This window comes from Manduca sexta, unplaced genomic scaffold, assembly GCF_014839805.1.
Source record: "Manduca sexta isolate Smith_Timp_Sample1 unplaced genomic scaffold, JHU_Msex_v1.0 HiC_scaffold_881, whole genome shotgun sequence".
Lineage (NCBI taxonomy): Eukaryota > Metazoa > Arthropoda > Insecta > Lepidoptera > Sphingidae > Manduca > Manduca sexta.
The window spans coordinates 1,808-16,017 of NW_023595718.1; the positions used below are offsets into that span (position 1 = coordinate 1,808).

The 14,210-nt window shown below is 34.5% G+C and overlaps 1 protein-coding gene across 1 annotated transcript; it reads left to right on the top strand.

Annotated features, from left to right (window-relative positions):
* The first annotated feature begins 838 nt into the window (after window positions 1–838).
* On the top strand, window positions 839–9,677 carry LOC119193678 (sodium-dependent nutrient amino acid transporter 1-like). The gene is given in 15 exon segments (XM_037447308.1): window positions 839–856; window positions 930–1,064; window positions 1,776–2,037; window positions 3,113–3,329; window positions 4,425–4,468; window positions 4,846–4,888; window positions 4,890–4,991; window positions 5,208–5,286; window positions 5,368–5,471; window positions 6,291–6,483; window positions 6,710–6,886; window positions 7,315–7,414; window positions 7,683–7,862; window positions 8,362–8,456; window positions 9,185–9,677. Coding segments are annotated over 15 exon segments (1,908 nt in total). The 5' UTR covers window positions 839–853; the 3' UTR covers window positions 9,359–9,677.
* Window positions 9,678–14,210: the final 4,533 nt, after the last annotated feature.

Sequence of the window (14,210 nt, forward strand, 5' to 3'; positions counted from 1 at the left end):
GACATTTCTTCGATGGTCCAGGCTGTGGCTCAGAATCTAAATCAACGTCAAATGTGAAAGTTTGAGGAATGACAGGAGTTAAAATGGTACGCGGTAATGGTAACGGGATGGTATATATTTATCTCTAAAGGATTAACCGTAGTAACCATTTTTATCTTTTACACATAATAAAATATGTGTTTTTGCAAAGCTGTTTTATATTACACAGTTTTACTTATGCCTTACCCAATTAAATACATTATATACGTTGTACATTAATGAATGTAGATCAAAACTGTCCTTAACAGAATTCATTAAAATAGATATCTTAGAAGATATCAGATTTAAAAAGCGGAGGTACAGCGGCTGGAGGGCCGTATGTTTTGTCCCGGTTGACGGAAGACGGCGGGCGCGGGGTGTACTGTGTGCCAAACAATAGCGCATTTATTGCGACCTTTGGAAGGACATAGGCTACTCTCTATCCCTGAAAATATATAGCGGGACTTTAATCCCGGAATACTCTTGTATGCTGGCGAACCCGTGAGCATAATTACTTATACACAAGTAATTATAAGTAATTATTATAAGATAGCCATAAGACCGCCATTTGTACTTCCTGTTATATCATCACCTCTGTTGTATATTTACTTTTCTTTACGGTTTTGATGTACAATAGAGTTTAAATAAATATAATAATAAGATCGTTCTTTAGCATCGGCATGGCATGCGTTGTTTAATCATCGATAAATAAGATACTCCTGCACATTATCTGAGTAATTTAAATCTTTACGATATATTTTATTAGGAATTGCAGTATTTCTGTCAGTAACTCGAAAAACGTTAGCTGTTGTATTCGGACACCAACACTCGTGAAATGGTAGTTTTCTATTAGTCTAAACGATTTAAGAAATATGGATATTTAAAAAAAAATGTGTTTTGTCTTTGTTTAGGAACTAAGAAAAGCCTTAAAGGCTGAAAATGACGGACAAATAAATATAGAATTCGAACCTCACAATGCGAACTCACGAAATCTGGGCCCTGTTAAGGGTTCCGAAAAGACACCAGATATGCTAACTGAAAGCAAAGTAAGTAATTTATTCGTTTACTAGCCTAGATTTCTATACAGTGACCTCAGGAACCAACATATATTTTGGTATCATAACTTTAATTATTTTGAACTAAGCTTAGGCTTAGGCCTAGGCTTATTAAACAGGCCGGCATACTAATGTCGACTGGTGACAGATAGTTGACTCTCATCAGTCGCCACTTGATACTCTATTTAGACCTCACTCGGCTTAATGGTTTCACTTTACCGTGTCCGTATCAAGAAGCGTTTGGACCCATTCACTTAGCAGCAATCAAAAGGACACAGCCGCATAATTTATAGACCACCTTCAATAATATTATTTGTAAACAGCGTTGCAAGGCGTGCGGATAAAGACGGACATATCCTTTTGAATGCGCATCCGGCCAAATTAAACGATCTGGCTTGCCCGGCTTCTGTTAGGTTTTCTACATTCGACCAGTCACGTTAAAATTAAATGTTTTATCACCAAAATATTTAATGCAAATGTCATAAAAACTTTAACCTCGTATTAATGTTTACGCACTGCACGAAGTGAACCAACGAATAATTAGTTCCATATATTTATTTTATTTATTTATTTATATAGTGAGTGGATATGTAATTTTATGGACTGGTTATCTCTTCTGTACGTCCATCTCACTCCATCATACCCTATATAGATAATCCATATTTTGTTTTAATTTAATTGCAAATAAAATCTTTTTTCCAGAATAATAAACCTGCCAACGAGAGACCGTACTGGGATAATCAACTTGAATTTTTGATGTCATGTATTGCCACTTCGGTTGGTTTAGGAAACGTTTGGAGATTTCCATTTGTGGCATATCAAAATGGTGGTGGAGCTTTCCTCATACCTTATATCATAGTATTATTAGTAATAGGTAAACCTATGTATTACTTAGAGACTGTTCTTGGCCAATTCAGTAATTCAAATGGTGTTAAAATATGGGCCATGTCCCCTGCCATGAAAGGTAAGCAACATTCCTTTCATAGTTTACTCACAGTACTTACCCTACATACACAGTAGATGCAGTAAAAGATAGGAATATAAGACTAACACGGCGTATTGGCTATAAGTTCATTCTACTACTCTGTAAACAGAAATAAGCTGAGTGAAAAAAAAAAATACCTATGTAATCTAAGCTTATAATAATTAATATACTAATCTTTACTTCCACTCATTAAAAACAGATCAGTAATGATTTTAGCTACTTTGGCTTTTATGGTTTTATTTATTATTTCCTAATGTTATATAACCGTACATAAATTTATCTTCAATTTATTCCATATTATTTTATTTTTAATTATTTATTATTATAGGACACTCAATAGTTATTTCTTTATTTTGTACATTACAATAAGTTTCGAAAAACATATAAAGTAACACTTGTTTGAGGCGGTCAAGACATCCAGCATTTAAGAAATATTATAATAACGACTGAAACACAACATAAAGAAAACTAAAAATAAATATGGTAACAGTGGTGCAAGGAATTCTTAGGTTCTATTATTATACTTTTGCTCACGACTCCGCCCACGTGAAAAGTTTTTCCGGGATAAAAGACCTGCTATATATTTCCCTAATAATAGAAAGTAGCCTATGTCTTTCTTTCCCGGGGTCTCAAACGATCTTCTTACCAAACAAATTTCATCGAAGTCCGCAGGGTCGTTTTTGAGTTTATTGTATTCAGACAGGCAGACAGAGAAGTATAGCGGGGGCTTTTGTTATATAATATATTTTTTTGAATTTTGAAGAGTAAATTTTTTCGTATAAATTTGTTGCGTAACCCCGCTTTCATTGTTCCAGGCTTGATGTTATATAATCTATATCCTTCCTTTATTAATGGGCTATAAAACGCTAAAACAAGTTTTGAATTAAAAAAAACTAAAAAGAGCTACAAAATATTTTTGTTTTGATTATAGTGTTATCAATGACTTTAAACATTTCTTTCTTTCAAGTTAAATAGCTGTTATGCTATAATAACAAAAGGGACGTACAATGTACAATTGCTTCAATGATTATAATTTCGAATGTTTTTGTTTTAGGCACTGGATACGCACAGGCTCTCGGTACTTCATACGTACTCTCTTATTACGTCTCGATAATAGCTCTTTGCCTTTACTATTTAGCTGTTAGTTTTAATTCAACCCTCCCATGGGCTGTATGTCAGCCAGAATGGGTGAACTGCGTTCCCTCGGGCCATGCCGCAAACGAATCTGAATTTGGTGGGAAAGCTAGAAGCAGTGCTGAGTATTACTTTACGTAAGTAGATGAATAATTTAACTATTTTATTTGCGTCTCATCTAAAATTGGCATAAAATTTGCAAACAATGACGCTGCACTTTCACGGATGCGCTTTCTGAATTCCGTCTACTTTATATATTCTTCGTGTCGGACCAAGGAAGGAAATTCTTAAATCAATTCTGGGTCGGGTTGCTAATGTGGCTTTACATTATAATTTATAATTGCCTTGAGTATTAGTTATTTATAAATATTTTTTTTTACAAAAAATTTTACCATCTTCAAAAACCACTCAAAACCAAAAAAATATTTTCACATACTTAACAGATATATACTGGTTACCAATTTTGGAGTCGGTGCTTAATTAAAATGGCGCCTCGACTCTGCTCGAGGCACAGTATCCTCTGTTCTGATGAGTCGTTACGTGAATTATAATTTTCATAACTAGGTTAAGGCGTAAGATTTTTAAGTTAAAGAAAATAGTAACAAATCAAATTAAATAAATTAAGATTTTTTAAAGTAATTACAATGTGTCGATATCGATTCGTATCGGGGTAATTTTTCTATGTATATATAACAATAAATAGCATCACACATTTAAAAAATGCTAGGTAAGCTAGTTAAGTAAATTAACAATAGTATAAAGAAAATTGGTATCCAGTATATAACCAGTTAATGGAAATATTTTCTTTTTGTGGTTTTAGACGGTAAAAATTTTCGTATTTTTTTTACGTGCATACTGTTTAATTATCTCGAATAATTAGTATCTATTAGGTACGTTTAATCTATACAGGCAGACAGATGCGGCGGGGGACTTTATTTTATAATATTATGTTTGTAGAACGTTTTAAGTGACGTAATTCCCTCATACATGTTGCGTTTAACCGTTTACGCAGCGCACGCAGTGACGCAACATAAGTTATCATAAAGTATATTTTTTTTCCTGTTTTTTTGCATTTTTCATTGATGCTCCTTTCCTATTGGTGATAGTATGACGTTAAATAGCCTACAGACTACCTTGATTAATGGCTTTTTACTAATTTATAATTTCAAATTTTTGTAAAGCACTTTCAAATTATTAAATATACATCTTTAAATTTTGTAATATCATTTTAGGCAGACGGTTCTACGCCAGCCTGACGGCATTCACGATGGAATTGGTGAGTATCGTCAATATTAATAAAACTGTTCAACGACGACCCAGTTATTTTCTATAATTAAAAGAAGTAAAAATTAAACAATATTTTCTATATTATATGTTTCTCCCGAGGTTTCGAAGACTTTGTAGATTTGATGGTTACCGGGGGGAATGAGGTGTTCGTCGTCAGAAAACTCAATGTTATAAGTATTATATACCTACATTTTACAATATTATTTTTTTTTCTGTTTACGTTCCGATCTACGTAGTATGCACAAGCCTAACATCTTGTTCTACATTTAATTAGACTCCAAGACACTGAGCCATTTCTGCGTAGATCGAACCCTCAACAGCTAAAAGATTTAAAATTTTGTATAATTTGCTATATTTTTGTTTCAGGCGCACCTCTATGGGATCTAACATTGTGCCTCTTTGCGTCGTGGTTTTATTTTTCTAATCGTTTCTCGTGGTGTGAAAAGCTCTGGAAAAGCGGCATATTTCTTAGCGTTGTTCCCATATGTCGTGATTTTCATTTTGTTGATTAGGTGGGTTACATTTTTTATTTAATTATTCATGTTTATTAAGGAATCAAGCTTATAAATACATATGATATATACTTTTTATATACTTGGTATTTGAGTTTTAGCACAGTTTGATCTTGAACAAAAATATTCATATAATATCTGTCCAAAGATTTGTTACAAAAGTCCTTTTCGTATTTTTATTTATTAATTTCTTTAAATTGCTCATTATTTTAACAGGGCAGTTACATTACCCGGAGCGGGTAAAGGTATCCTTTTTTTCATAACACCCGTTTGGGCCAAGATATTAGAAATTAAGGTAAGGTCTTAACATTCACTCGAATTGCATATAATTTTCTAACAATTTTCAAATAATATTCTTTTTTTTTATACTTTTCAGGTGTGGTATGCGGCAGTTACTCAAGCATTTTTCTCTATCTCCGTTTGCTCTGGAACTCTTATCATGTTTGCGTCATACAACAAGTTTACACAAAATGTTTACAGGTTCGTTACATATTTACGACTTTTACTGCTCCCATGTATGAGGATTGTGAGTTTTACATTTAACTGTCATTTATAAGTCTATATACTAATTTTCAATAAGTATCAACAATTTTAAAAACAATTCTTCAATTTTTGAGGAAGGTTTAGGTTGTTTTTTATTGCTTTGAATGACGAGACGAGCTTGCTGTTCGCCTGATGGTAAGCGATACGACCGCCTCCCATAAACAATGAAAACAACATCCCACCAACACCTTGAATTACAAAGTATTGTTTGGTATTCCACTGCGCTCGCCATCCTGAGACATGAGATGTTAAGTCTTATTATGTCGAGTAGGTACACTAGTTACAAATTACAATGTCCTTGAAACCGGAACGTAGTGTCTGATAAATGCGAGATAGAGAGCCGAGTGTGTCGGAAAACAGAATTTAATACAGTTCTATAATACATGATCCCACTGCCCAGTTGAGCCTAGTTGGGTGGTAGTGGGAAATGCGTTTTCCTTGATAAATAAAACTAATAACGCAAAATTATACAGTAATGAGGTTCTAACTTAACATATAATTTCATCGCAAAATATTATATGACACTTATAACCAAACTAAACATCGATATGTTTAGTTTAACAAACCGTTGGAGGTGGGGATGGACGGATACAAAAATTCCTAACTTCCGGCCACCTTTATATAAAACAACTCGAATGTAATACTGTGTCCTAAACTAATATCGATAATGAATATAAATCTCTCTCTCGAATCATTTAAAAAAAGAACAACATATTATGCGCCAATAATAATCAATGAATTTTATATTATTTCCAGAGATTCGATGATCGTGACCACCTTGGATACGTTTACGAGTTTGATTTCTGGCATAACTATATTCGGAGTGCTGGGTAATTTGGCCTACCAGTTGAATTACGATGATGTGGGCCAAGTCATTGGAACCGGCGGCACCAGTCTGGCCTTCATTTCGTACCCAGATGCGATCGCACAGTCACCTTTCGTACCGCAAGTAAATTGGCACATTAAATACAAATATTTTACCATTGTGAAGTATTTATTAATGCGATCCTTGTTGCGAGTGCCTAAAGCGTTCACCCAAAAGTCCGGTGTGGTTTTATAAGCCGACCTTTGTCAGGCTAACAATCCTAATAGAGGTTAAAGAAAGGACTTAAAATATTCTAACATTTCTAATTTAATTCGGGCAGAGATTATTCTATAAATGCCGTTTATTTCAGCTTTTCGCGGTTCTCTTCTTTTTAATGATGGCCGTATTAGGAGTCGGATCTGGTGTGGCTTCATTATCCACATTAAATACTATACTACTGGACACGTTCCCCCGTGTGCAAACAATCTACATGTCTTCCGCGACCTGCACAGTCGGTTTTCTTGTTGGTCTGATTTATGTTACGCCGGTAAGGAAAAAATCAAATATGCTAAGCTTTTCCAATTTATGTCATAGTTCTCAAATATTATTCAAACTTAAGTACCTATATTTATGTGCGAAGGCGTTGTCTTTATTGTGCAACCCTTTCCCAGGGACATATCTCAACCCTTTTAACCTCCTAACTTCCTGGGAATATTCCTTCCTTCACCCTTCCTTGGCAATTTCCCCATCCCATGTCGGTCTGTTGCAGTTATTAAGCCGGAGGTAGGCTGTAAATCGTTAAAAGGATGATGGTGTATGATGATGATAATGACCCCGTTGATGATGCATCCAAAAAAATTCTCTCTGCCTTTATTGTTCTAATGTACAGTTAATGCAACACACATTTTCTATCACGTTGTGTGTTCTCAAATATATAGTTTTAAATGAAAATTAAAATGTCATTAGTGATTTTAGGGGGGTCAGTACATATTGGAACTCGTGGACTATTACGGAGGTACATTCATGAGATTGTTTGCTGCTATTACTGAAACTATCGGTGTCTTCTGGATATACGGTGAGATTTTAAAACAGCACATTCATTTTTGAGACAGCTGTGAGTCTAATTAATTTTGTTCCTTTAAGCCCCATTTGTTTTTAGCTTATTGTAATAAACTTTTTTGTTTTCATAAATAAGGTAAAATATTTTGTGACCTCTGGTATGGTCGTTCGCACAGCATTCACCGGCCGGCCTGAGTTGACTTTGATTATATATAATTAAAATACAAAATATTTATTCTTTTTACAATATGTAATTACAATATCTATAATTTCTTATCCCCAAGGCCTGGAGAATTTATGCCTCGATGTCGAGTTTATGTTGCGTATAAAAATCTCATTTTATTGGAGAATCTGTTGGGCAATCATAACTCCGATCATGATGGTGATCGTTTTCATTTACGCACTCGTCACCACGAATGATCTACTGTTTGGCGGTGTTTACCAATACCCACAAGCAGCATACAGTATGTACTTTTTCTATAAGTTTCTTCTCTCTCTATTAAGTTCGTTAAACTTAATTTATTGTGTATTAAAATAAAAATTAAATTCTCTAAAGGCGAATCGCTTCGCTCATCAAAATTTTGGATGACTTCACGCAACATGTTTTGAGTTATTTTATAGAGTAGGAATGAAGAAATTAAAAGTCGTTTTTGTCATCCACGAAAAAGTACGAGCTGATGACAACGCATTCCGGTAGTAACCGAAAACCGATACATTAGAAGTTACACATAATATGCGAGTTACAAATGATGTCTATATCTTTTTTCCCGGAAACGTTAAGGAACGGACTTATATTATGGAAAAAGGTTATAGATCGCATGAAATCAGTCTCGAGCTATATAGTACTTTATCAATTTTCAAATTCAGTACTCCAGTAACTTAACGATTTCCTTTTATTTCATAAGATACTGGGTTGAAGTCAAGTCGTGACTACCATTAAAGTTATGCAATTTGTTTTTACAGTCGCCGGTTATGTTCTGCAATATACAGGAATTGCGTTGATTCCTATTTTTATGGGAATGTCATTCTGGAAATACAGATCAGATAGCTGGCTTGAGGTAAGGTTAATTGAATTTTTATTATTACATACATACAGATATATAAACGTGCTGCCAAAATTGCAGTCGTGTGTTTCCGGCTCGAATCGGTTTGAGAAGTCACCGGCGCGATGGTGCACATCGGGTCTCAAATTTTCAACGAACGCTTCTTAATTATGTCACGTAGTTGTTAATTGCCAATGATGATGATTATTCAACAATAAATTATAGAAAAAGTATCTTCCAGTAGGTGTTTTGTTTATTCAAAATTTATTAAGAATTTCCGGCTGTAGTGTTTCCTTGCAGTATTGGGCTATCTAAAATCTAGTTCCTTTTAGTAATTTAGCAATTCTACATGAATGTGGCATACATCAAACGATATTAAGCGTGGTATAACTAATATCTAGATCTCACCAAAATTTCCGTACTTAGTACCTACACATTAGCACTGGTAAAAAAATTCCTTTTGTGCGCGCACGCGTCTGTACAAATGCGTAAAAGTGTGAATTCCCTAGCAATCTTATTTTAGTACATTATTAAACACACTGTTATTTAAGAAGTGCTGCGCCTATCACTATTTTGAGCAGTTTTTAATTACGTATATTTGTTAAAGTAAAATAAACTTACACAATTTTTTATTGGTAGCTGCGGATTCAATTTCAGGACTTCATTAGTTTCACTACCTAAGTAGTTTCTTGCCACTAGATAATGAGATAATAAAATTGTTATTGTATTTGTAATTGTTACAGACCGTAAAGAGATCATTCCGCAAAAAGCCTACTTATGGACCTAAAGACTCTCAGAAGCGCGAAGAGTGGCGCGCGTTCCGCACAGACGCGAAATACGAGCGCGAGATCAAGCGCAAAAACTGGTTCCACCACATTGTATTGAGTCTGTTTGGTGGCTACCGCTGGAAACGTTGACAACTGATAGTTGTTTATGTTTATACTCGTAATTAAAAGTCTATGCTCGTAATTATGTAATACTAATGTAAAGATTCGATTAACCAGTCTAATCATTGTCGTAAAGCATTCCAAAAGTATAAAATCTTTTAAGAAAATAGTTTTTTGTACTCATTATTAAAAATCTTGTGTTCGTTGTTCCACCCGCTTTAATGCTTATTCATAAAAAGTATCATATAACTCTCATGGGTATTCGTACCTCATAGTAATCGATATAACAGAGGACAGGTTAATCGAGTCTCCACTATATATAAATAAAATATAATTATTATTACCTGTATGAAAGATTTTTATTGATTGTAATTCTTCCTATTGACCGTGTCTCCGTCTGCGTTATATATCCGGTTGGATAGAAAGTTTAAGTGGACTATACAACAGACTGGGCAAGTTTAATAATCAAGATAATTCTTAACGGGATAGAAAAGGATCCGAACATAATATTGTATACATACGTACAACCTAATTATGTAAAATGAAGTAAAGTGAAAATGACTAGCGCCATCTAGCAATTACACTAGGAGACGATATCGATTATATCCTGTTGTACAGTTACTTAGACATGGTTTGGTTGTTCAGGTAGGAAATACATTGAGGTGTCGTGGCTTGTGGTGACGTGTCAGAAACATATGGTTTTCATAGATATTAGTATGTTTAGATATATATATATATATATATATATATATTTGTATGTCGTGAAAAATGAAAAATGTTGCAAAAACGGGAAAAATGTATTCTTTTTGAGAGCTTCCGGGGCGTGCTGCGTAAACGGTTAAAGTAACGCAACAACTATGTATGAGAGAATTTTTCGTCTTAAATAAATCTAAACAAATGTATTATAAAACAAAGTCCCTCACCGCAACTGTCTGCTTGTCGGAACGCGATAAACTCATAAACGACGCAACACATTTTGATAAAATTTGGTATGGAGATAGTTTGAGACCTTGGGAAAGACAGGCTATTTTCTATCCCGGGAAAATATATAGCGGACTTTTATTCGGAAAATTTCATGCTGGAAAAACTTTTAAACGTGAGGCAGAACTGTGATCAAAAGCTACTTAGTACTTACCTAATAAGTTATAGCAGAGAACTAAAAGTACATATCTGCATATCATATTTTATATTGAAATAGTTTATTAGATAGTAGGTAGCAACTACCGGCGATTATTATAAATATATACTTTTTAATTTGTTGTAAGTAGATAACATCTACAAAAGTCTATCAATCACTTTTTATCGAATTATGTATGTAGGTACATGAGAAAATACTGGTATATTATATAGATATGAGAATAAAATATTTAACAACAAATATAGCTGAACATTTATTATTAATTTTAATTACGTACTTATTCGCTTAATAGTCCAAATTTAAGGTTCATTAAATTAATTTATTTGAATTGCACTTATTTCATGTGTTTATAACTAAGTAATGAGCTACGTCTAACGTATTAGATAGATTTTTTTTTATCAGAACACTTAAGACCGCCGATATACATCTATACTATTATATAAAGCTGAAGAGTTTGTTTGTTTGTTTGAACGCGCTAATCTCAAGAACTACCGGTTCAAACTGAAAAATTCTTTTTGTGTTGGATAGCCCTTTGGTCGTGGAGTGCTTTAGGCTATATATCATCACGCTATACCCAATAGGAGCGGAACAGTAATAGCTAATCTCAGGAACTACCGGTTCAAACTGAAAAAATATTTTTGTGTTGGATAGCCCTTTGGTCGTGGAGTGCTATAGGCTATATATCATCACGCTATACCCAATAGGGGCGGAACAATAATAGCTAATCTCAGGAACTACCGGTTCAAACTGAAAAAATATTTTTGTGTTGGATAGCCCTTTGGTCGAGCAGTGCTATAGGTTATATATCATCACGCTATACCCAATGGGAGCGGAGCAGTAATAACTAATCTCAGGAAATACCGGTTCGAACTGAAAAATTCTTTTTGTGTTGAATAGCCCTTTATTTGTGGAGTGCTATAGGCTATATATCATCATGCTATGACCAATAAGAGCGGAGCAGTAAAGAAACATGTTGCAAAAACGGGGAAAATTTATTAGTTTTAAGAGTTTCCGTTGCGTGCGCTGCGTAAACGGTTAAAGTAATGCAACAATGATGTATGACGGGATTGTTCCTCTTGAAAAGTTCTAAAAAATATATTATAAACCAAAGTCCCCCGCTGCATCTGTCTGCCTGAACGTGTTAAACTCAAAAACTACCCAACGTATTAAGATGAAATTTTGTATGGAGACAGTTTGAGACCCTGGGAAGAAGATAGGCTCCCGGGAAATTATACAGCGTGACTTTTATAACGGAAAACTTTAGCCCGAAAAACGTTATAACGCGGGTGGAGCCGCGGGCAAAAGCTAGTGTATGTATATGAAGTGTGTAAATAAGCACGTGTTTTTTAGTTAAGCAACGAGTATACGCAATAAAAATTCTTATCGTTGCAATAATTCAATTTGATAATCAAATGTTCGATTGATAAGTACTTACAATGATTTGTACATAACTAAATATAATGATGACATAGATAACGTGGTTCGGTTTTTTACCTGAAATAAATTATTTTTGATTACACTAACTTGATATGAAATGGAAAATGGAAATATTTCATTATAAATTAACACCGGAAAGGTTACGACTTAAAATCTACTAGGTACTAAAATGTTATAATCATAATACGGGATTATATATAATAATAATAATAATATCAGCCCCGTATTATATACTTGCCCACTGCTGAGCACGGGCCTCCTCTACTAATGAGAGGGATTAGGCCTTAGTCCACCACGCTGGCCTAGTGCGGATTGGTAGACTTCACACACCTTCCAAATTCCTATACAGAACATTCTCACGTATGCAGATTTCCTCACGATGTTTTCCTTCACCGTTACAGCAAGTGATAATAAGAGGGTTGTGCCCTTGAGATTTGAACTGCGGACATTCGTCTCGGCAGTCCGTTCCACACCAAACTAGGCTATCGCCGCTTTTTATATATACTAATAACCAATTAACAGATTCTTACCTATACAATGACGTTTCAATACTTTTTAATAAATCAAATGAAATGAAAATGAAATGAAATGAAATGAAATGAAATGAAATGAAGTGAAATGAAATGAAATGAAATGAAATGAAATGAAATGAAATAAAATGAAATGAAATGAAATGAAATGAAATGAAATGAAATGAAATGAAATGAAATGAAATGAAATGAAATGAAATGAAATGAAATGATTTATTTGAATCTGTAAAATGTTATACATTATTTAGATTCCGTCAATATTAACTCTACCACCAGTTCGGAAAGCAGTTTTCACCAGAGAACAACGGGCAAGAAACTCTGGTGTTGCTCTTTTCAATCAGTTTAGGGTAAAGACTACAACAGTACATGATAAAGTGAAAAGAGAAAGAAAAAAAAAAGTTTAGAGCAGTTCATTTATAGTCTCGTGAAATAAGGAATAAATTAATTTAAATTTTTATATGACTGCACAACCCTCTCAGGAATCATGAAATTTCTCTATTATCCTTATAATTATTTCCTCCCAGCACCTCTAGCAATTAGAAATTAGAAATGTAAGCGAAATGGGCAGAACAGTCCACACAAGCAGCACCCGTTCACGAGTATGACGCATGTGCCAGCCATCGGCCTCCTCAACCATATTGTAGGGAAGTGGCCGACCCGTCACATGACGCCGCCACGGGTACAGACAGTTAGAGAGTATTTCATACCCAAGCCGCTTACAGTTATTTTACAAATAAAATTTTAAAGCCAACGTTATATGCCTACCTAGTTTTGTGCTTTCATAGGAGATACAAATAGAGGTAAATTTGTACTTCAAAGGTTTGGTGTGTTAAGTTTACCAATACTAGGCCTGCGTGGTTGACTAAGGCCTAATCCCTCTCAGTATAATACAGGGCTGATATTATTATTATTTATTATCATACATTTTAACTCGAGACATTAAATCCCTTTTATGCATAATTCCCTATACATAAGATTTTTCTTTGGCATCGTCATGGCACGCGTTGTTTAATCTATACTATTATATAAAGCTAAAGAGTTTGTTTGTTTGTTTGTTTGTTTGAACGCGCTAATCTCAGGAACTACCGGTCCTAACTGAAAAATTCTTTTTGCGTTGGATAGCCCTATGTTCGTGGAGTGCTATAGGCTATATATCATCACGCTATACCCAATAGGAGCGGAGCAGTAATGCCTAATCTCAGGAACTACCGGTCCGAACTGAAAAATTCTTTTGCGTTGGATAGCCCTTTGTTCGTGGAGTGCTATAGGCTATATATCATCACGCTATACCCAATAGGAGCGGAGCAGTAATGGCTAATCTCAGGAACTACCGGTTCAAACTGAATTTTTTTTTTTGCGTTGGATAGCCTTTTGTTCATGGAGTGCTATAGGCTATATATCATCACGCTATACCCAATAGGAGCAGAGCAGTAATGGCTAATCTCAGGAACTACCAGTTCGAACTAAAAAAATCATTTTGTATTGGATAGCCCTTTGTTCGTGAAGTGTTATAGGCTATATATCATCACGCTATGACCAATAGGAGCAGAGCAGTAATGGCTAATCTCATAAACTAGGAGTTTGAACTGAATAATTCTTTTTGTGTTAGATAGCCCTTTGTTCTTGGAATGCTATAGGCTATATATATCATCACGCTATGCCCAATAGGAGCGGAGCAGTAATCGCTAATCTCAGGAACTACCGGTTCGAACTGAAAAAATATTTTTGTGTTGGATAGCCCTTTGTTCCTGGAGTGCTATAGATTATATATCGTCAC